Source organism: Chinchilla lanigera, unplaced genomic scaffold (assembly GCF_000276665.1).
Source record: "Chinchilla lanigera isolate Chin_1 unplaced genomic scaffold, ChiLan1.0 scaffold00076, whole genome shotgun sequence".
Taxonomy (NCBI): Eukaryota; Metazoa; Chordata; class Mammalia; order Rodentia; family Chinchillidae; genus Chinchilla; species Chinchilla lanigera.
In genome coordinates, this window is record NW_004955477.1 from 2,779,393 (window position 1) to 2,803,383 (window position 23,991).

At 40.0% G+C, this 23,991-nt stretch overlaps 1 protein-coding gene across 1 annotated transcript in view; it reads left to right on the plus strand.

Moving 5' to 3' along the window:
• The first annotated feature begins 3,211 nt into the window (after positions 1 to 3,211).
• Fam175b (family with sequence similarity 175, member B) overlaps positions 3,212 to 23,991 on the plus strand; it is a 28,849-nt gene continuing 8,069 nt past the window's right edge. Inside the window, exons 1-5 of the mRNA XM_005401983.2 lie at positions 3,212 to 3,592; positions 8,185 to 8,275; positions 12,714 to 12,750; positions 15,927 to 15,993; positions 22,572 to 22,762. Of these exons, the coding sequence (XP_005402040.1) occupies positions 3,494 to 3,592; positions 8,185 to 8,275; positions 12,714 to 12,750; positions 15,927 to 15,993; positions 22,572 to 22,762 (485 nt within the window). The 5' untranslated portion in view covers positions 3,212 to 3,493. The remainder of the gene's footprint in view (positions 3,593 to 8,184; positions 8,276 to 12,713; positions 12,751 to 15,926; positions 15,994 to 22,571; positions 22,763 to 23,991) is intronic.

The following is a 23,991-nucleotide window of genomic DNA, read 5'->3' on the forward strand; positions in this document are numbered from 1 at the left end:
AAAAAAAAAAAAAAAAAAGAAAGAGTAACTAAGCTAATACACTGTACGTGTAAGAGCTTAGAATGGGACCCAACATACAGTCAGTGTTCAGTAAATGTTAGCTATCATTCTTATTGTAGGTTGACCTTCCCTAATCCAGAAATTCAAAATCCAAAGTGCTTCAAAGGGGCTGGGGATTTAGCTCAGCGGCAAAAGCGCCTGCCTGGCAAGCGCAAGGTCGTGAGTTCAGTTCCCCGTTCCGGAGAAAAGCCAAAAAAAAAAAAAACAAAGTGCTTCAAAATCTGAAACTTTAGCCAGGCGTGGTGGTGCACGCCTGTAATCTCAGCATTCGGGAGGCTGAGGCAGGAGGATCGTTGCAGAGTTTGAGGCCAGCCTGGGCTACAAAGTGAGCTCAAGGCCAGCCTGAACCGCATAGGGAGACCCTGTCTCAAAAAGACAAAATCTGAAACTTTGCACTTAAAATATTTCAGATTTGGCAGCATTTCAGATTTCAGAGGGGCTGGGGATTTAGCTCAGTGGCACAGCACCTGCCCGGCAAAAGCAAGGTTGTGAGTTCGATCCCCGGTACCGGAAAAAAAAAAACCAGATTTCAGATAGGGAAGCCCAATAATTAAAGTCTATGCAAATATTCTAAAATCTCAAAACTCTAAAATCTCAAACACTTCTGGTACCAACCCTGTAGTAACTTTCAATTTTATTCTCTTGCCCCAGCTCTATATTTTTCTTGCAGTTGCCTGGAAGTCCCTTGTTACATTAACTCAGTAAACTCCATAAAAGCAACTCAATACACACAAACTCAATAAAAGCAAATTCACTTGCCTCCCGTGACTCCAAACCCTGTGTTAGGTGTTCTACAGTCCCTTGGTCCGTGACCATCTACACTGTCACTCAGAGTGGAGCATCATTCTTGTGCTTCCCTCTTTGCACAATCTCTGCTTAGTCTCCAAACTCAGGGATATTTCTCTGTCTGTCACAACTCTTCCTTCTCGCCACTCAGGCTCCCCGCGCACTGACACCCTTGCAGCAGCTTCTGAATGAGCATCACAGGAGCTGTTCAGCACTAGGCCCCTTGTAAGGCTTCAGGTCTGCCCAGCTCCCTTCACTTACCCCCAAAAGGCCTCCAAGACTCAGCCAGTTTCCTTTCCTTTAGTGTCTGACATCATTCCTCCCTTTCCTTGGCATTTTCCTTCCTGATCATGGACCACAGAGTTAAGCCAACTTGAACTTCAATCATAATTTAATTTGTTCTGGGAATGACCTTAGAAAAGTTACTTAATTTAAACCTCTTAAATCTCAGTTTCCTTAGCTACAAAATTGGCATAATCAAAACGAAACTGGCCTTTCTTGTTCTTGTTTTTAGACCCATCAGAGAAGAGTGTGGCATTCCCATGCATGTATACACAGGCAGAAATAATTGTTTTGTTTTGATATATATAAATGGAAACTTACTATTTGCAGTGTTTGCAGCTTGTCAATATTGTGGCAATGTATTTGGAGGTCTTTTCTTGTCAATGCTTACAGATCTCCTATCTTCTAAACTACTTCCTAGTAATAGAAATGATGGCTAGCAATCATAAGTTGTCAGTGTGTGCCATGAACTTGTGTTAAATACATGCAGTCTATTGTCTTAATTATGCCCGAAGAAAGCCACACAAGCAGATACTAGCATCGTACTCATGCCATAAACCTCTATGAATCTGTTCATAGAGAAGAAACAAGCATACACACGGAGTGCCAGACCTGAGATAGGAATCTAAGCAGTCTGCACTAAAGACTTCGCTTATAACCACTATACACATTACTATGTTTTATCTGTATAGATGCTTCGCTGAAAGTTGCTTTTCTTTTCTGAGATAGGGTCTTGCTCTGAGTCCAGGCTGGCCTTGAACTCATATGTAGCCTAGGCTGGCCTTGAACTCACAATGCTCCTCTTGCCTCAGCCTCCTGAATTCTGGTATTACAGGGGTCCACCACCACACCCAGCTACTCATCTCTTCTCATTTTTGCTACCCCCGACCCCAAATTGTGCCAGAACCTCTGGCTCAATTTCTTCTTTTATTAATGTATCCCAATTTTTTGGGAGGGATAGACCAAATCCAGGGCCTCTTAAATGGTAGGGAAGCACTCTTACCTTTGAGCTATATCCCCAGCCTAGGAAAGGATAATTCTTTGTTACAGGGCCTTTTTTGAGTTATGATACCCTTTTTTAGCTTCACGTTGGAAAATGACTTCAAATACTGCCAACAATTCTCTAAGGGGCAAAATTGCCAACAATTGGGACTCTTTGAGTTAATAATATTATGATAACTGGGAGACAGATGATAGTGGTTTGTACCAGTGTGGCAGATGTGCTGGTGGTGAACTGTGGGACTCTGGAGATCTATCTATTGATTGAGACAGAGTCTTGCTATATAGAGTCCATCGAGGAAAAAAATGTATACATATATTAGCCATACTAATAAATATCTGGAAGCTAATGGCCACCACTTTGAGCACCTTTCATAATTGTACAGACCAAAGATAGGTTGTATTAATCTCATGATGTCTCAATAAATTTAGTATTAAAACATTTATGAGTTTTTCTTTTCCTGATGTATACAATTTTTTTTTTTTTTTTTTTTTGAGGACTCTAGTTCAGGTTGGCCTGGAATTTCAGACGCTCCTCTCAAGAGCTGGGATCACAGGCATGCAACACCCTTGCTGGCGAGGTTCCTGACATGGGTTGACGACTGTTTTAGCTGATCACATGTAGGGTGTGAGAGAAAGGGAGATGTCAAGGATAAGTCCAAAGTTCATCACTTGAGCAACTGTCAGCAGACCGTTCTATTTGCTGACTTTAAAAGAGTGCAAGATAAGGAACTTTGTGGGAAATCAGGAGGCCAGTTTTGAACATGAAAAAGTCAACAAATTAAAAAATAATTATGAATTTCTTCTCTACATTTTCTAATTTTGATAGTTTATTTTCACCGTTATTTATTGCTGGTATTATCTTTCCATATTTCTCATTAGATCTGCATTCTTTTGTATCCAGAACCCTCGCCACTTACTAACTCCGTGCTACCATCACCCCGTATTGAGATATTTGAGGACGGGTTCTATTTCCCCTCTTCCTTCCCTTTGGCCCTGTAGCCTCAACCTCGCAGGCAGAATGGTCTCATTAAAGTTGAAATCACATCATGTCACTCTCATGTCAAACTCAAAATCAAATACGTTCAGTTGGCTGAATCATCTACTTTTTATATTTCAGTTCCGTAAAAACTGTCTTTTAATACTGCAAGTTTCGCTGGCAACGGGGGCAAACTAGAAGAGAGGTACAAAGGAGGCGGAGTCTGAGGCGTGCGGAGAGGACCTTGCGGGATACTTTGGAGCGCGAGCCTGGATTCCTTAGCCCTTCCCACTCCGAGCTCCGACTACCGCCTTCGCCGCCGCTGACTCCATTTCCCAGAATGCCCAGGGGGAAAGCGGCCGGAAGGCTGTGCGCCCTCCGCGGGGCATGATGGGGGAGTTGGAGATTTCCATCATGGCGGCTTCCATTTCGGGCTACACCTTCAGCGCTGTGTGTTTCCACAGCGCCAACAGCAACGCGGACCACGTAGGTGCCGGGTCCCCTGCCGCGGCCGCTGGGGCCTTCACCCTCCGCCTCGGGCCAGCGCCCGCGGCAAAGCCGGATCGTCCCCCGGGGCCCCAGGGCGGGCCCGTTGAGCTGGTGACCCAGGCGGCTCCCGCCGCCGAGGAGCTCCTTCGCCCCCGGTGGACCCCCTCACTCTACGCCCTCCGCCTCCCGGCCGTCCGGGGACAGCAGTCCCCCGATCCAGCAAACCTGACCCTCCCGCGCGCTCGCAGTGTCAGGAGCCGCGTGGTAGCACTGAACGCCCGCCCTTCGCCGAGTCGGGCTTGTGGACTGACGAGGGGCGCCAGGGGTCTGGAAGCCGTCGAGAGGCCGGGCGTTCAGCGTGGAACCCGCGTCCAACCCCGCCCTCTGCTTTCACATGTTGTCGTGGGTTAAACCATGGCTGTCACTATTCGTGCTTGTTAGACGCGGTTGTGGTTTGTTTTTTTTTTTTCGCCCCAGTGGAAAATGCAGAATGTAAACAGGAGTGTTAGGTGCAGGGGTCTGTTTACATTTCCGTGAAGTTGCATGTTTGGTTCCTTGGCGAAGGTTCTAAGACCACGGAACTAGTGGCGGTGAAATAGGGAAGTGACAGGCCCACGTCTGAGTAATCAGAAATGCAGAGGCTTTGGAGCCCACAAGGGGAGCAGATCCTCTCTTATTTCAGTGTGTTTACTGTGCGAATTGCCTTTTAATGTCACCCACCAGCCTCTCTACTGGGAAATTTTTGGTGAAACTAAGTATTTTTTTCTCTTAAAGGAGGCATTTAATTTGCCCACCAAATTGAGGAGGGAGTTATTTTAAGTGATGTTAATAGCGAATGCTTCAGATTCATTACATGAGTGGGTGGGTTTTCTGTGGCAGTCATTAGAAAGCAAAATCATGCACTGAAGGAGGAGTCAGACTTTTTGATGTCAGCAGTGTTAGCTTCCATTAATAAAAGCTGATTTCACAGAGGGCAGTTCCACTAGTAAATGGAATGCAGTTAAATTATTGTACTTCTCTTCAGTGTGGATGGTAGACCCTAATGATAAGAATATGTGTACAGCACAGATTTTTCCCCAGAGGCAAGTCCAAACCCTGGCCTTTGGTTCTGCAGCCAGCTATTTGACAAATAATGCAGTTCAATATGTAGGTGGTTTGTGATACTCCTAATATTCCACGGGCTATTAAGTAAAAATTCAGTGATGCTTCTTTACCCTTATTTTGTAGAGTGCCTAAGAACGCCACAGTTTATTTATTTTTCTGGGTTTGTTTTTGGTTTTTTTTTTTTTTTTGAGACAGGGTCTCTCTATGCATTTCAGGCTGGCCTTGAGCTACCTTTGTATCCCTGGCTGGTCTCTAACTCGCAACAATCCTCCTGCCTTAGCCTCCCGAGTGCTGGGATTACAGGCATGCGCCACCACGCCCGGCTGCCACAGTTTATTTATAAGACTAACTTACTGTAAGAGTAAGCATGTACCTGTTCAAAAATGAACATACTGCAGTGAGAGGGCCATGTTACTTAGGTTGTTATTAATTTAAGGACTATCCCTTAGTATTTACTGTGCTCTATTCCAGACACATTGCTGGAGCTTATGGAAATTTTCACCAGTAGCAATAGTTCACAACTGCTTTATATACAGTGCCAGTTCATATTAATCTTACCACGATTATGGGTGTGTAATATGTAAGTCTTTCTTACTCTTTTTTTTTTTTTTTTCCTGTGCTGAGGGTCAAAACCAAGGCCTCAAGCATGCTAAGCAAGGCTGTGTCCAGCCTGCTAAAAGTAATTTCAGTTTTAAAGTTCAACCAGGAATTTACTTTTTTTTTTTCTTTCTTTCTTCTTTTGCAGTTCTGGGGATTGAACCAAAGGCCTGGGGTCTGTTAAGCAAGCACTGTACTGCTGAGCTACATCTCCAGCCCTAGGAATTTACTTTTCGTAATAATTGTTTTGTTCATGCAAGAAATTAATTCAAAGGAGGGCATGGTGGCATACACCTGTAATCCCAGCACTTAGGAAGCTGAGGCAGGAGGATCCCTGTGAGTTCAACACCACCCTCCACTACATGATGAGTTCAAGGCCAGCCTAAATTATATGTTTTGTTTTCTAAGAAAGAAAAAAAGGAAGAAATAAATTAATTCAGAACCACACATTATTCTACAAAAGTAGGGTTAGCAAACTTTTTCTGTAAAGAGACAAATAGTAAAAGTAAGTGAAGCCGTATGAGCTCTGTACCAAGTACTTAATTCTGATGTTATAGGGAGAAAATAGCTATAGACAGTTCAGAAGTGTGACTGTGTTCCAATAAAACTGTATAGACACTAAAATTTGAATTTCATGTAATTTTAACATTTCATGAAATATTCCTGTTTTTATTTTGTCCATTTAAAAAATTAGAAACTGTATTTTGCAGACTGTACATTAACAGACATTGAACTGAATTTAGCTACCGCACAATAGTTTGCCTGTTCCTGCTATAAAGTAACATTGAGTTAGATAATCCAGACTAGTAGATGAATAAACATTCATACTTGACTTTATGATGTTCATTGTCACTGTTTCTCATAGTGAGGACTATTATGATTGTCAGAAAAATATAGGATCTAAGTTAAAGTGGAGTTAAAGATAAATTATGTAAGATTTAAGATATTTGTAATTATCTGAGATTCAAATTTAACTCATTTAAATTTGTAATTATCTGAAATTCAAATTTAACTCCTGTGTCTTTTTGCTAAATCTTGGACCCTTAAACTGTAGAACACTAAGAATTTATATCTATGTTCTGTATGTCTAATTCTGTGGGAATATTAAATTTTTTTTCCCACTTTGCTTAAAAAAATTTGTTTTTGCTCATTGCAAGACAGCTTTTTTTTTTTTTTTTTTTTTTTTTTAGCTATTTTTAAGACAGTCTCCCCAGGCAGTTCCACCTGGCCTTGAACTCACTCATAGGCTGGCCTTCAACTTGCAGCAATCCTCCTGCCTCAGCCTCCTGAGTGCAGAGATTACAGGTGTGTGCCACCATGCCTGACCAAGACAGCTTCTTTGTAGTGACAACTCATAACTGAAACAATCATGGGTAAGACAAGCTTATTTAGTAGGTGTTCCTCAAACTGGTAGTTAGCAACACTTTTTTGGGTCTGAGAATTTTTAAATGGAAATTATATATTACTCAAGTTTGGGAAATGCCCTGTATGAGATAGTTTGGGATTTTAGGACACTTCCCCTCTCCAAGTCAAATGCAGAAGTGAAGTTGTGAAGCATCTGTCTCTTCACCCTCTTAGACAGATTAGCACTTCCTACTGGAAATGGTTGTAAACTAGGAACCTTCAGTATTTGATTTGATGAATCAACCTAGAATTGAACATATGTTCTACAGGGAAATTGTTCCAACATAATTGCACAACCAGTATTTGTTGGGTACTTACCTGCATGTTAGGCATTGTGCTAGGAACAGAGAGCAATGAGTGAGCATGACATACTGCTCTTGTGGGCCTTACGGTTTAGCCAGGGATAGGCATTTACTTATTTCTGTAAATCTAAAATATGGCGAATAATACTAAGGAACCTATCCAAGGTAAAGAGGACACAGTGTTTAGCAGATGCTATTTCCATGTTGTTGGATTTGCCCTGCCTCGCTGACGAGGTACCCTTTGAGTAAAGACCTGAATGAAGGGAAGGAATAAGCCATGAAGGGAAGGAGTATCTCGGAAGAGAGAGTCTGGACAGTTTATCAGGTCATCCTCCCTTCAGGAAGGTTATTTTGACATTATCCAGCTGTGCCTGTGCTGAACGTGGCATCAAGTACTGAAACAGTAAATAATATGCTTAGTAATTCAGATTGATTATGGTAAGAGATATTCTGCAAAGGTACAGATAAGTTCTGTATTAAAGAAAAAGTTTTCTGTAAACGATACGAAATTTATTTGCTGAAATCTTAATTTTATATATCAGCCTATTCAAGAGCATTTTGTTGTCATTGTGTTCATTTCTTTACCCTTCCATCAGTAGCAGGATTTTTAAAGCAATGGAATAAATTGTATGCTGTTCAAAAAAATAACTCCTTTTGGCATACCTGCAATCCCAGTACTCTGGAAGGCTGAGGCAAGAAGATCTGAAGTTTGAACCCAGTCTAGGCAATTTGATGAGTTAATGAGACCTTGTCTAAAAATAAGGAAATAAAGAGCTGAGCATGTAGCTCAATGCAAAGGCCCTCAGTTCAATCCTTAGTACCACATTTAAAAAAAAAAGAAAAGAGAAAACAACCTAGGGATGTATCTGTGTCCTGAGATTTTTCTGACATTGGTTATGAGACACATTAGGATTTAGGTGATTAATTCACCCCACAACAGGAAAAACATGAAGGTGTTAAAATAATATTTTATCTTATTACAGAATCCTTCAAGCAATCCAATTAACAGATATTTCTCAGATTACTGTAGTCTGTTGGTTTATAAAATTGTTACCTATACGGCAAGCTTCTTTAGATTATTGTTAAAATAATTATAAAATTATACATCCTCAATTCCTCTTAATTCTAGTAAAAATTACCTTTGCATTTAACCTGTAACTATTTTTTTTTGGTTACTTTTAGGAAGGATTTTTGCTGGGAGAGGTAAGACAAGAGGAAACCTTTAGCATCAGTGACTCACAAATTAGCAACACAGAATTCCTGCAAGTAATTGGTAAGTAACTTTATCATTGACCTTAGAAATTCCTTTTTTTGCCAGGAATACAGCTCAACAGCATAGCACCTGCCTGGCAAGCACAAGGTCCTGAGTTTAATTCCCGGTACCAAAAAAAAGGAAAGAAATAGCCTTTTTTAATATATAGTTATTATTTGCTTTGTTCTTTGGCTCTTACCTGATTTTATTTTATTTATTTATTTTTGTGTTTTTGAGACAGTGTCTCACTATGCAGTTCAGGCTGGCCTTGAACTCACTTTCCAGCCTAGGCTAGCCTCAAACTTGGAGCAATCCTCCTGCCTCAGCCTCAAGTACTGGGATTACAGACATGCACCACCATGCCCAGCTCTTAACTGATTTTAATATAAAGTGTTAAAAGTAAAAATTAATTTATTTCTTCTTTCATATACAGTTACTGTTTTGTTGTCTCTTAACTGATTTTAATCAAAGGTATTAAAAGTATTAGGGCTGGGGATATAGCTCAGTGGCATAGTGCCTGCCTGGCAAGCGCAAGGTCCTGAGTTTGATTCTCTGTACCAATAAATTAATTAATTAATTAATTAAAGTATTAAAGCTAAAATTATTTTCACTAATAAATGATAGGAGATATTTTATGTCAGTGTAAACTTATATTGCATAGCTATAAGTGTAGATATTCTATAAAGTTATTTCTTGCTACCAACTGGCCTTTTATTGAATCACTAGGTGACCACTTGATTATTTCTTCGAAATCTTAGCAAACATCTAGTTTGTAAATTAGGCTCTCTTCATCACCAGTATCACTTCGTATTATAACGAATGGCTGTATGATGCTGGTCCTTTCTAGAGGACCTGGCAAAAATGTTCACACTTGTTTACATGAGGTGTTTCCTAAACCTACACAGCCTTCTAAAGGATGAGCCAAATAATCACTTTGGGGGAAGGTTGCTGGGTGAAGAGGAAGAAGTGTTTATAGTTAGACCCATTCTCTTTGGATTAGTTTCTTTCTGATAGAGATCATAGTCCTTTCAGGTACCTCTTGAGCCCAAATAGCACATCCTGCTACACAGAACAAACGGGATGTTTCATGTATTTGCACAGCATTTATTGAAGAACTTCTTGTGAGACACTTACGCTAGGCAGAGAAAGGAATACCCAGATGCATCCCTGCCTTTCAAAACTATAGGGAGGATAAGACAAGTAAATAGAAATATCAGATAGTGCAAAATAAGAAAGAAACAAAGAAAATCCTGTGTCAGAGGTAGAGAGAAAAACTGCCGAAGAGGAAATCAGTAAGGATATCATAAAAGAAGTTAACTGAGGACCAGTGGGTACCAGCTGTACATCCAGAGAAGCACAGAGCAAGGAGTGCATAAAACATACAAGGAACCTGGCCTGTTTCTCTGGGACTAAAACACAGCATGTGTAAAGACGAGAGGTTTGTGGTTTGAGTACTGGTGGCAGGCTGGGTCAAATCATGAAGGATCAAATGTGAGGGACCAAATCATGAAGCCTTTCTGGGAGCCTGGTGCATGGCCTGGGAGTCAGGTTGAGACCTGAGGTAGTATCAGTATTTGGGGAAAACAAATGGCATAACTGTTTCTTAAAGTGTCACAGTTAATAGACTGTCATGACTGTAATGACAGCCAGCTTTTATGCAGTCTGTAATTCATTAGCTATATTCAGTTTATTGATGCATACAATTATGGAGCTCATGGACAAACTGCTAATTTTTTGGGGGGTGGGGTTGAGGGTTTTTTTGAGACTGGGTTTCACTATGTAGTTTAGGCTGGCCATGAACTCACTGTGTAGTCCAGGCTGGCGTCAAACTTGTGTTGCTCCTCCTGCCTCCGCCTCTAAGTGCTGAGATTATAGGAGTGTGCCACCATTCTTAGCTGTTTGCTAATACTTAAATGTATTGTTACCATTGTAATGTTTTTATTCAAAAAATAAATACATAGTCTATCTGAAAATATAAACCAGAGACAACTTAAAACCTGGATTGATTGAAAAGCCCAACATTAGGCTAAGTGCCATGAATAGTGAGAAGTTTCTAGAACAGCTAAATTTCCTTAAGATGTTTTAAGTAAGCTAGGTATGGTGACTCATACCTCTAACCCCAGCACTCAGGGGGCTAAGGCAGCAAGATTGAGTTTGTGGCCAAACTAGGGTAAACAGACCCTATCTTAAAAAACAAAATAAAAGATGTTCTAAGTAAAATAAATTGACAAAATTAGCTAGATGTGGTAGCACACACAGTAATCCCAACACTTTGGAAGGCTGAGGCAGGAAGATCAAAATTTAGCCCAGCCCAGGCAGTTTCAGAACTTAGTGATACACTGTCACAAAATTTAAAAAAAGAGCTGGAGGTATGACTCAGTGCAGAAATCCTGGGTCCAATTTCCAGTACTGCCAAAACCCCCAAAACTATACTTGCTTATTTGGGAGAACATCCCCAACCTTTAAAAATTTTTACCTTACCTTTTCTTTTCTTTGGGGACAGGGTCTCACTCAGTCCTAAATTACTCAGGTTTCCATAGTGCTGGGATTACATGCATGTGCCACCATGACCAAATTTATTATTTGTTGAAGATGTTTAAATGAATACAGAGACACTTTTACTCTCTTCAATAAGGAGGTCTTTATACAAAATCCCACATTTTGAATGTGGAATGTCTGCATGTTGTTTGGCATGCATATTTTAAAAAACAGCAAACTCATTTCAAGCAGACCTGTTCTTACTTTTCGGAGTGGTTGGAAAGAGAGAGCAACAGAAAAAGGTCCTCAGGTAACAAGGTAACAGAGTAACAATTATTGGAAAGAATGGAAGGGGAAGGAGAGTATTTAACTCACCCACCAGGAAGGGAAGCAAGAGCAGTGTACCATATGGTGGGAGGTTTTAGCAAGACCTTCACAGTACAAGAAGAGAGGTCTTCCCTGTGGATAAGCTGTTGAGGAGTAGGAAATTAGAAATGCCAGGCAAGGCTGCCCAGGTCTGTCAGTTAATGTGTCCTTCAACTTTATTACAATCTGTGACTTTGTCAGTTCAAGACCAGTGTCCTGTTTTCTCCTTGAAGTTCTTAGAGGAATTGCAAAAAATCTTGAAATAATTCAGTTTCCTTCGGAAAACAGCATGTTACTAGAACATGTCTGAACCTAACTTTGTGTTCTGTGTGTGTGTGTGTGTGTGTGTGTGTGTGTGTGTGTGGTGCTGGGGATCAAACTTAGGTCTTAACATTTGCTATGCAAGCACTCTGCCACTGAGCGGCACCCCCCTAGCTCTGGAGCACGTCCATATTGTGATTATAATCCTGCTTATAAATTATGAAGGACACTACCTGGGCAGTTTTATGGCAGGAGTGTGCACATAGAGTTCAGAACTTTCTCCAGGGATTTCATTAAACAGTAGTATTCTTTAAAGTAAAAGCTGAGTTTTTTCTGTATGTTTGCTACAAATATTCCACATCTTAATGACTATCTCTGAAATAACAACATGGTGTGCTGTATCATTTTTGTTTTTTACAAAAGGAGGACATTTTTCTAGATTAGGTTTTCTTACTTGCATCACTGTATGAATGCCACAATTAGGCAAATAACTTCTTCTGTCCTGTGGAAGTCTTGCATTTGCATGCACTTTGGCGGCATTAACACAGGCACAGAAGCTGATGGACATCGCCCCATGTCTTTCAAGGCTGGGATTCATTTTAATTGAGGTAAAATTACAACCCGGAACTCTGAGGCTGTGACTTTTGAAACAGCAGAAGATGTGTTGCTCTCTGGGAGATTGTGATAAAGGGAATTGAATGGTCAATTAGTCTTGTGGTCTTCTAGAGAAACCCCGACCCTAAGCCCCTGATGAGCTTGGAGAAATTGTTCATTCTGCTTAGTCACAGCAGCTATTTAGATGCTGTTGGGATCTGCTTTATAAATGACTCTCCCTTGGTACTTACTGTCTTTGAAAGGGTTAACAGACCTGCAGAGTTACTTCCCCTTCAAAACACCTGGCTTGCTTTGTCAAGAGTTGTTAGTCGGTTATTGATGATAGCATAGTTAAGGCCATTCTTTCCCCAAGCTGTCCTCAAAGCTTTTATCCAACTTGATTAAATGCTTCCAGTCAGTGGTTATGTTTTCCTGTGATGCTCTGTTTGAGTAGGTAAGTTCGAAAAAGGCACACAATAACAGGCATGTTCCTGAATAAAAGCTTTCAGATGTGTGCTCATCATGCCTGGACAAACTCATTCTGCGTCTGCTTTGTCCTGAGAATATGTCTCTGGGTGTAAATCTTAAGAAGCCGCACTGCTGTCATTGGTATATATACAGTACCTGTTTGGGAGAGAAAAACTGTCTTTCTTGTCTGAGATTTGGGGTTTGCTTTTTTTTTTTGAAAAAAAAAAGCTCAACTATTTTATACTTGCCTGTGTCTTACATGACTAAGATCTATTCTTATTTCTAATTACAGAAATCCATAACCATCAGCCTTGTTCAAAACTTTTTAGGTAAGCCACATCCTTTCTTGTAGCCTTTAGTCCTTATTTTAAAAATTTATTAAAAACTAAGAGATTTATGCCCGTAGCTGATTTTTGGCTATAAAGTTACAAGTATAGCTGGGGGTGCCCAAAAGGATTTATTCATTGAGTATTAACTGTGGGCATGGCACTGTATTATGTGAGGAAAATGACCGGGGAAACATTGGAAGTTGTCTCAGTGATATTTAAAATGGCGGCCTTCCCTCTCAGCCTCTCTGTGAAAATTTCTTCAGTCTTAGAAAAGACAGTCACTCGATTGCACATTGATAAAATAATTTCATGAGTGTTTTTAAGAGAAATCTGAGCAATGTAGTTGAGGATAGCAATATGTAATGTAACAACTACTGTTGATTCGTATTATTTTGTCTTTAGACCCTGTATCACTTTGAATGTTCTTGCCCTGATTTGTTTATGTTCATGATACTGGGATGCTGCTACTGTTCTATTTTTTGTTTGTTTGTTTCTCATTTACTACACTCTTTAAAATAAAAAAAAATTTTAAAATATAAATAATAATTATAATAAATATAAATGAATAATTATTAAAAAAAGAAATAACACATATGTAGTGATTAACTATAAAATGTAAGAAAAGGGTCTGGGACAGTGACACACACTTGTAATGCCAGCTGCGTTGAGAGGCTGAGACAGACCTCTGTCTCAGGAGTATAAGTCCAGGCGTTTAAGACCAGCCAGGACAACATAGCAAGATTGTCTCTGAAAACAAAAACCAACCAAATAAATAAAATGAAATAAAATAAAATTTTTTAAAAATAAGAGAACACAGATACCCTTCACTTGATGGCTGGCATGATTTCAGTTGTGTGTTTTATAAAGCTCCCTGAAGTGCTACTTTTTCACCCTTCCTGGAAGCCAGGGCAGTACTTTCTTTCTAGCAGACTCACATGAGCACCATTCACTATTCATGATCAGCATATTCTTCCTTTACCTCTGTCAGCCCCTTCTGCCTCTTTCTGCCATGTGTCCCCTGCAGCTTCTACCCTGGCCATTCTCCAAATACCCAGCTTCCTGTACCCAATTCTCCAAATTCCCACCCTGGGAATTTGTACCGTGTTCACTGTACATACATACCCCTACCCACGGATTGTGGCAGAGGGTTGTCTTCATGCAAGATGGCTGCCTGTGAACCTCACCTCTTTTAAATTTACACATGACTGAAAGAGGAATAAGGAAGCTAGGTGAGCAACCACTGGTTCATTTGAAAACAATTTCAGCAAATGAAATGCTTGAGGTGCTGATCCATAAATGGTGTTAGTTACCTTTCTCATGCTGAGATAAAATACTTGACAGCCAAGGTTAAAGGAGGAGAGGTTTATTTAGCTCATAGTTTGTAGATGGTTCAGTTCATATCAACTGGCTCCAAGGCAGGGTGGCACATGGCAGAGGAGAAACAGTCCATGGCAGGCAGCAGGTAGCCAGCAGTGAAGTAGCAGGTGAAAAACAGCAACAAGGGCCCACAGCTCCCTCTTTCTGTCCATTATATCCAAGCTGTATGACCTGAGGGCAGCCACCACTGACACCCGGGGTGGGCCTTCCCATTATCCACACCCAGACCTGTGCCAAGCCAAACAGTGGACTAATTTGGTAATCACAACCTTAATCCCAGCATCACATACTGTAGAGCCAGCCACCTCTGAAAAGCCCTGCCTATGACCACATGAGGCTTTGGGGTAACATCTAGATATAGGCCATAACAAATGGCCTATCTCTGGTCTGTGGAAGTATTTAATCTGGCCCTGACTGTCAGAGTGTTACCCCATGACTGCCTTATCCTGAGGAATTTCTGAAAACCCTGTCAGCAAAGTAGTACAAGAACAAGGATTTGACTGTTTGATTCAGAGACCTAAAATTCTTAGAAATGAAGGAAACTATAAATCATCTGTCACTTCCAAATTCCTTTTTTGTAAAAAAAAGGGGAAACAGAGACGAGATAGGATAAGTGACTTGTCCCACATCCTACATTGAGAAGCAGAACTGGGGCTGGAGCTGGTATCTCTTGATTCTGGAGTCTGTGTTTACTCCTACATCTTGAACTTCTTCCTACCTTTAGAGCCTAGGCTTGTGGTGGAAGGAGCATTCCATTATTAAGACTGTGACCAAACTGTACTGCTGATGTCTAATGCTTTATTGAAAGGGACAGTTAATTTTTTTTTTTCTGACCAATTTTGTATGCGTATATGTGGTAATCTGAATAACTAATTTGAAGACAACAATACGCAACATAACAGCTATTGGTGAATTCCTACCATCTTGTTTGGTGAAGCTCTATATTGTTTATAATTTTTTTAATTTTTTATTCTCTTTAATGGTTTGATTAATCTTGCCTTATATCAGGTAATCTGACCAACTTCAATGAAGATAAAAATATGTAATATAATAACTGCTATTAATCCCAGTCATTTTGTTCTGAAACCCTGTATCATTCTTACTGTTTTGCTTTGTTTTGTTTTTGTCTATGTTGTTGACATTTTGCTATTGTTCTTTTTTTAAAATTCTCTTTAAAATAAAAAAAAATTTAAAAAAATAATAAAAGACTGACCAGAGATAGGAAAGAGCTGTACATCAGTGTACCTGGGCCATGCACCACAGGGTCTCAGTTGCATTGGTCTGTTTTGGAGGTGAGCACATTGTTTGAAGGTAGCTAGATCTGGGGCAGGTCAGCTAACTTCGGTGTCTATATCTACAGAAGTGCAGTGAGGCAAGAGAGATGTGAAAAATACCGTGAAGTCTTGTAGTTGAGTATCTTATTAAGCATTCAACATTTGTTTCTCTTCTTCATTTTTCAGAAAATGAGCTGCTGTTACCTTTTTTCGTAAATAATTAATACTTAGAAACAAAAGATGTCGTAGTCATTTAAAACCAAGTAATTTTGTAATTACTTGCTATCAGCACCTCCTCCATGTGGAAGTAGTATCTCTTGAATGTAATAATATCATGAATATTCTTTGACAAAAAAGATACGTTGTTTGAGGAAAGCGTGTAGACTGCTCTCTCTATATATACATGAAGATAAGCAGTTATATTTCTATTAGAGTTAAATACCCCACAGATACATGTGTGTAGAACATCTGTGTCATAGTATGGTGGGATTTTAACAGAATACTTTTTCCTCTCTAAAAAACCAGTTTTTATGACTACGCAAGTAAAGTTAATGAAGAGAGTCTGGACAGAATTCTTAAAGATCGGAGAAAGGTATGTTCTATTTATTGCCCATTTTGATAGAGAAATAGTTCCTTAGCACCCAAACTTTTAACATGAAAGAATGTAAAGTGAAACAGTGATGGGGATTTAGTTCAGCGGCACAGTGCCCGCCTGGCAAGTGCAAGGTCATGAGTTCGATTCCTGATACCGGAAAAACAAACAAACAAACAAAAAAACAGCTTGTATGTTCCTGGGCAAGAGTTCTGTTCAGGAGATTCTTTCTTCAGATTTGTATTTTTGTTAGTACATATTTGCAGTACATAATAATTAGATTCATTGTGGAAACTTAAGTAGATTTTAAAGGTGTATTATAGGTATGAGACACTGTTTATATCAGTAGGAAAAAGTAGATACTTGTAGTATGGTTCTGTTATGTAAAAATTAGAAGAAAAAGTGAAGTACTGTCTGGAAAGTTAGTAAGTTCAATTGACTTTGAGTGGTTCATTCTACTTTGAAACTTAATAATTTTGCAAATATCTAATACACATGTATTAAGTATATATATAATATATATATATTTTTTTAAATTTTTAATTTTTTTTTATTTTTTGTCTTTTTGAGACAGGGTCTCACTATGCAGTTGAGGCTGGCCTTGAGCTCACTTTGTAGCCCAGGCTGGTCTTGAACTTGCAATGATCCTCCTGCCTCAGCGTCCTGAGTGCTGGGGTTATTATAGGTGTGCACCACTACAGCCAGCTTTTTTTTTTTTCTTTTTTTTTTTTGAGACAGAGTCTTGCTATGTAGTTCAGGCTGACCTTGAATTCACTGTCTAGATCAGGCTGGCCTCATCTAGAGGCCTCGTCCAGAGGTAGTCCTCCTGCCTCAGCCTCCCAAGTGCTGAGATTATAGGCGTGTGCCATCATGCCTGGACATTAATTTTATAATCAAGAAAAATATTTCTAAAAAATGTGAAGTATAAGCTGGGCATGATGGTGCACCCTTGGAATCCCAGAAATCTAGGATGCTAAGGCAAGGTGACTACAAACTCAGGTCTAGCTTGGACATCTTAACAAGACCCTGTCTCAAGAAAAATTTAAAACAAAAATGTAAAGTACTATCAAACATCTTTGGATATGTTATTCTTTCAAGCTTAACTTAAGCTGAACACAGATGTTTTTCCAAAAGATTATGCCAACCCATGTCTGTCATGTTCTGCTTATATATGGTAAGCAAATCTGAATACAATTGAAAATGAACCAGAATTTGTTACTGCAATATTTTCTGTTAGTTTCATGTATAATTTACTGTTTTACCATGAATGGGCTTTATTTTTTTCCTTAGGGTACAAATTCGGAAAAATAGTTTGGTTATTAAACTATCAGTTGAGGTGGTGGGAGTACCAATAAAAGTTCACAAAAATACAAAATACCTTTGTTTAAGGGTGTCAGGAGTAAGCCCTTCTTATGTACAACCCTTCTTATGTACAACTACTGTTGGGTAAGTTCTATGTAAAGGAAGAAAGCAAAGCAGGTGAGGATAAAGAAAGACATTTGGAAGGACGGGTTGGGAGCAAAGGAGCCAGGAAGTACTCAGCTGAGGTCCAGCTAGGCTGCCTGCCCAACTGGGAAAGGGTGTTAGGAGCCACCATCGGCGCCACACCGTCCGACTCCCCCATTTTCAGTGATTTCCCAGGAACACACTTTCTGGAGGCTTTTAGCAGTCCATCCCTCATCTCCTAGATGCTGCTTACTTTCTCATTCATTTGCATATTTTAGCTTGGGAACCTTTTTTATACTTTATAAAGCTACAGTTTGCTCAGTTGAGGTTTTTTGTCTTTTTTGCAGTACTAGGGATTGAACCCAGGGAGGGCCTCATGCATTCTAGGTAAGCACTGTACCACTGAGCTATATTCCAGCCCTCTGTGGCAGTTTCTACTGATGCATAGTTTTGTGGAGCACTCAGTACATATTCATAGTACCAGGATGTAGTTCAGTGGTAGAATACCTCTGGGTTGGATCCCCATTACTGTAAAAAGATATATATATATATAAAATCAATGTATGGAGAGGGAGGGAAGAAGGAAGAAAGGGGAAAAAAAGGAAGTTAGTTCATGAAAAAAGACATCTACAAATGGCCAAGGAATAAGTGAAAAGATATTCTACTTCAGTCAAGAAACACAAATAGGGCCAGGAATATAGCTCAGCGGCACAAGTGCCTGCCTGGCAAGCACAGGGTCCTGGGTTCGATTCCTGGTACCCTCCCCCAAAAGAAACACAAATAGAAACAAAAAAATGCCAGTTTTTTCCGTATCAGATTGGCTAACGAATCAAAAGAGGCTGGGCATGTTAGCACCAGCCAGGAGTCCTAGCTACTTCGGTTGTAGAGGGAGAAAGATCACAAGTTCAAGGCCAGCCCATGCAATTTAGGTGAAACTTTGTCTCAAAAAAGTAAAAGAAAGGAAGATTGAGGAGATGGCTCCTGGAAATGTAGCTCAATGGTAGAGTACTTGCCTAGCATGTACAAAGCCGTGGGTTAGATTGCCAGTAGCACCTCCCGCCCCCAAAACAAATACATACGTACACGTAAAAAGACTGATAGTACTCAGTGTTGATAAGCTTGCAGGAAATGGGGAAGTAGTAGTTGGAGAATGTAGACTGATACAGACAGGATAGTTTTCAAATCACAGTTTTAAATATGAAGTCCCAAAGCCAGGAATCTGGCACAAAAAAGTAATACTTGGCTACAAAGATAAAAAAAAACCTGGAATTACTGAACACTTTAATTCTGTGCCAGACCATGTTCTAACCCCTTTCCATTACATATGCTATCTTTACAACACCCCTGGGAAGCAAATTAGTGATTTTACAATTGAGGAAACTGAAGTTGAATAATTTACTTAAGGTCACCAGCAATTAATGGCAGAGTCAGCCAGGCGTGGTGGTACAGTACTGACTCTGGGAGGCTGAGGCAGGAAGATCAAAAGTTTGAGCCTAGCCTGAGTAACGAAGTGACTTTGTGAAACCCTATCTCAGAAAAATACAAAGAAGACTAGTGATAGAGCTTGTTTTGAAGGCCCAGTGTTCAGTTCCTAGTACTGTACTACATCCCCTACAAAAGAAAAGGTAGATGCAAGGTTTAAACCAAAGCCTCTGAGCTAGCTTATAAAAAGGTGTTTGTTGCTTTACCTTGTTGTTTAGTAGTAAGGACTTTGTTTTTTGAAACAGAATCTCACTGTGTTATTTAGGCTGAGTTCATTAGACTTGAACTCACTAGCCCAGGCTGTCCTCAAACTCCTGGTGATCCTCCTGCCTCAGCCTCCCTAGTGCTAGGATTACAGGCATGCACCACCATGCCTGGCTGAATTGTTTTTAACGACTATATATTTTCTAATTGAAAATGAACTGAAACCAGGTACAGTGACACACATCTGTAATCCCAGCTACTCAGGAGTCGGAGACAGGAGGGTTGGAGGTTTGAGGACAGTCAGGGCAACTAAGCAAGACTCTGTCTAAAAAGATAATAATTTGAAAAAAAGGAAAGATCTGCATGATGTAATTTTTTCGTTAGTAGGTAGGACCTTGTGCTTGCCAGGCAGGCACTGTGCCACTGAGCTATAGACCCAGTCCTACACCTGTAAGATTTTTTTTAAAAAAATACAGGTTTCTAGCTTAAAAGTAGAGATGATATGTAGTATTAGATGACAGAAAAGCTTTAGTTGATTGTGGGTTAGATCCCCTGGCACCCCGCAGATAAGGCAGAAGATAATGCCTCTTCACCTAGAAAATTGATGAACTGCCTAAGGGCCCATTTAAAATGTTAGGTTGAGATTGAGGATGTTTTTGATACAAAAATCCCATACTAGGTACAGCAAAGTCAGGGACTGAATTGCTATGCTGGCAGAATCTACACTTGTTTGTGCAAAGTTTCCATAGGCCTCAGGTCTTAGGCTAAGGCCAAATAAAACAAGATGGAGGACTTTTGTCTTTTGAAAGGATATACTCTGAAATAGATAACAAACATAACAGCTTTCCTAGTGCAGTATTATTAAGGCCCAGAAGAACACGCTAAAGCTGATAAATGTGCCCACTGTTGGGATGATTGCTTTGGCACCAGAAAATGTTTTAAGTGCCTGTTGAAACTAGAAAAGAGGGGCTGGGGATTTAGCTCAGCGGCAAAAGCGCCTGCCTGGCAAGCGCAAGGTCGTGAGTTCGGTTCCCGGTACCGGAGAAAAAAAAAAAAAAACCAAAAAAAAAAAAGAAACTAGAGAAGAAAGTCTGTATGAAAAATTGGCTATGAAACATCAGCTGAGATAAAGTTTAGGCAAAGAAATCCGTAATTCTTCATCATGGCCCAGACATGGCTCTCCAGGATGTGCTTTTCAGTATCAGTGACCTAGTTCCTCAGTAATTTTGTGACTAGCTTGTCCATTAGCTCTAAAAGGTAGAATTAGCTGGGCATGGTGGCACACTCCTGTAATCCCAGCACTCAGGAGGCTGAGGCAGGAGGATCCTTGTGAGTTTGAGGCCAACCTGTGCTTCAAAGTGAGTTCAAGACCAGCCTGAGATGCATAGTGAGACCCTGTCTCAAAAAGACAAAAAATAAATAAATAAAATTTTAAAAAGGTGGAATTGCAGGTATTACTGTTGTGAATTAATTTGGTATCTCATTCTTCACTGATTAAAATGATGGGAGAATCTGCTTAAAACTACTGGCAAATGCCAAATCAATAGGTTGATTCCTGTTAATTGATATTGGACACAAATTAACGAAGTCCCTGCTTCTTAGAAAAAACAAGAACAGTTGGACACTGCATGACTGAAAAGCACTATTACTCGTCCTGTAGCTACTTCCAGATTGTTGATCCATGAGTGTTTCGTGCAAACAGCCAACATACCGAGTGCTGTTCAAGTCTGAGGGAAATAGAGGCAGTATGAGACATGCCCTACTCCTGTAGGATGTGGTTCCAGTGTTAAGTACAAAAGATTGCATCTTGGAATGAAATGTACATTTTCACATGATTGATAGCTCTAGACAACTGATAGTTTTTCTGTCCACATTTTCTCAACTAGAACATTACTTTTAAACCAGGCGTGGTAATGCATGCCTGTGATCTCAGTACTCCAGAGGCTGAGGCAAGAGGATCACCGTGAGTTTGAGGCCAGCCTGTGCTACTTAGATGAATTCAAGACCAGCCTAAACTACATAGTGAGACCCTGTCTTAAGAAAAAAAAATTTTTTAATTGCACTTAATTTTAATATGACACTAAGAGTTGCAAACTAGCTTTACTTCTTAAAACAGGATTTTTACTGAAAGAATTTGTTTCAAGCAGAGCATGGTGGTTCATGCCTTTAATCCCAGCACTTGGGAGGCTGAGGCAAGAGGATCACTGTGAATTTGAAGCTAGCCTGGGCTACATAGTGAACTCAAGGCTGGCCTGTATTACCCAAAGCCCTGTCTTGAAACAAACAAAGAATTTGTTTCAAAGAAAAAGCTTTATGAAGATAGTTTTTCTAATAAATAATTATTTCTGTAGCAGAAGTTTTCAGATTTCAGTATACAAGGTCAGGAGTGGTGGGAGCTGAGACAAGAGGTTCACCACGAGTTCGAGGCCAACCCAGACTACATAGAGAGTTCGTAGCCAGCCTGAACTACAAAGCAAGACCATTTCTCAAAAAACTGAAAAAAAAAATTTTTTTGTTTTCAGTGTGCAAAACAGAAACTCAGATTTCTGGCTTTATCTGTAGATGGACAGGCTTAGGTGGGGCCCAAGGGAATTCACATTTTGTCAAGTTCCTAAGATGTCTTTTGTGTCATCTGTCTTCCAGATGTCCAGCAGTCACATTATGAGAAGTATTGTAAAGATTTTAATTCACTTAGCCAGTTTAGTTATTCTGTTGTTAGGTATTAGAATATAATTGACAGATGATAAACATCACCCATTTCAAGTGTATGTTTTTGATTAGTTTGATCTATGTACACACCCATGAAACCATCACCTTAATACAGTAATGAGCATACCCATCCCCTGCAAAAGTTTCCTTGTGTCTTTTTCTAATTCCATTTTCTCACCTCTTTCCACCTTCTTGTCAACCACTAAACTGTTTATATCCCCATAGATTGGTTTTTGTTTTCCAGAATTTTATACAAATAGAATCCTTTAGCTATGTCCCACCCCCAAAATCTGTCTTCTTTCAGCATAATTATTTTGGGATTCATCCATGTTGTGTATACCAGTACTTTTTTACTGAGTAGGATTCCAATGTATGGGTATATACAAAATCCATTCACTTGTTGATGGACAATTGGATTGTTTTAAGTTATGGGCTGATCTGCTGTGAACATTTCTGTACAAGTGCTTATATAGATATATTGAAAATTCAATTTGTAAGTCTTTATGTAATTTTTTCCTTTTTGTACTGGGAATTGAACCAAGAGCCTTTGCACTGAGCTATAACCCTAGCCTTTTTTTTTGTTTTGAAACAGCGTATTGTTAAACCACTATGTTTCCCAGGCTAGGCTTGAACTTGCAATCCTTCTTACCAGCCTCTCAGAGTCCTAAGGTTGCAGATGTGCACCACCACACCTAGATCATGCAACCTTTAATACTTTTTCCTCATTTTCATTGTAGAAAGTCATTGGATGGTACAGATTCCGGCGAAACACACAGCAGCAGATGTCATACAGAGAACAGGTTCTCCATAAGCAGCTCACCCGCATCCTCGGTGTGCCCGACCTCGTCTTCCTTCTCTTCAGCTTCATCTCCACCGCCAACAATTCCACTCATGCTTTAGAGTATGTTCTCTTCAGACCAAATCGCAGGTAAAGTAAGCTTTCCCGCCAGCCTCACATGAAGGGAAAGATGTTGGCACACGTAATTGAGAGTCGTCCCTTTGAAAATGCGCATTATAGTGCACGGTACCGCACCTGTGAAGCAGGGTTTCTATCGTTCTCTTTAGCTGGTTCTCTTCGAGGTGATAGAATGTATAATGCTGTAAATTGTTGTTGCATCTCCATAGTCCGTTGTGTAGAAATGCTCTTTATTGCTTTAAAACTCTGACTGTAATTTTAGAACATAGATTTCAAACACAGAATTGTAAAATCGATCCACCTACTGGTTAATGAAGATTTTGCATTTTAAACTTGTTGGAGTGAAAGATGTGATTATGTGATGATGTTATCTGCTTATAAACAACAGAAAGTTTTCCCTCTGGGAATTCACTTATAGAAGAAAATATTAAGTCAGTGTCAGTGAAAAAATTATTAATTGTTGAATAACTTTACAAGATTTTATTAATTACTTAATAGGTATTTTTGAGTACTTGTCTTTTGCTATGGGGGATTCAAAAGATGTATATGACCTCAGCTCTTAAGGAATTTGCAGTCAGTTCTACTTAAAGAGAAAAATAGCTAATTCATGCAACCTTGAGGTGCTTGAAGAATTAGGTGCAAAATGACACCTTCTGTTAGTTTCCCCATGTCAGATTAAGAATCCTATTGCTCCTTTTTTTTTCCAGGAATAGGGATTGAATCTAGGATGTCTCACTGAGCTATACACCTAGCCCTTTTTATTTTGAGATGGGATTTGTGGGCTGAAACTTGAGATCCTCCTGCCTCAGCCTCCCAGAATGCTAAAATTATAAGTGTTCGCCACCGTTCTCAGTTTCAAGGTCCCCTCCCTTTTTTTTGTCTTGTCTTTTTGAGTTGGGGTTTCACAATGCAGTTCAGGCTGGCCTCGAACTTGCATTGATCCTCCTGCCTCAGCTTTATGAGTGCTGAGATTACAGGCATGCATCACTATGCCCAGCCTGCAAGCCCTATTCTTAAAATGGTGTTTTTAAAGCCAAGCATGATGGCATGCACCTCTCATTTCATCACTTGGCTTCAAGCCCGTCTTAAAATGGTGCTTTTGGGCTGGGGATATAACTCAGCAGCACAGCACCTGCCTAGCAAGCGCAAGGTCCTGAGTTCAATTCCCAGTACCCGCCCCCCAAAAAAATTGCAAAATAAAAAAAGAGAAATGGTGCTTTTAAAACCAAGCATGGTGACAC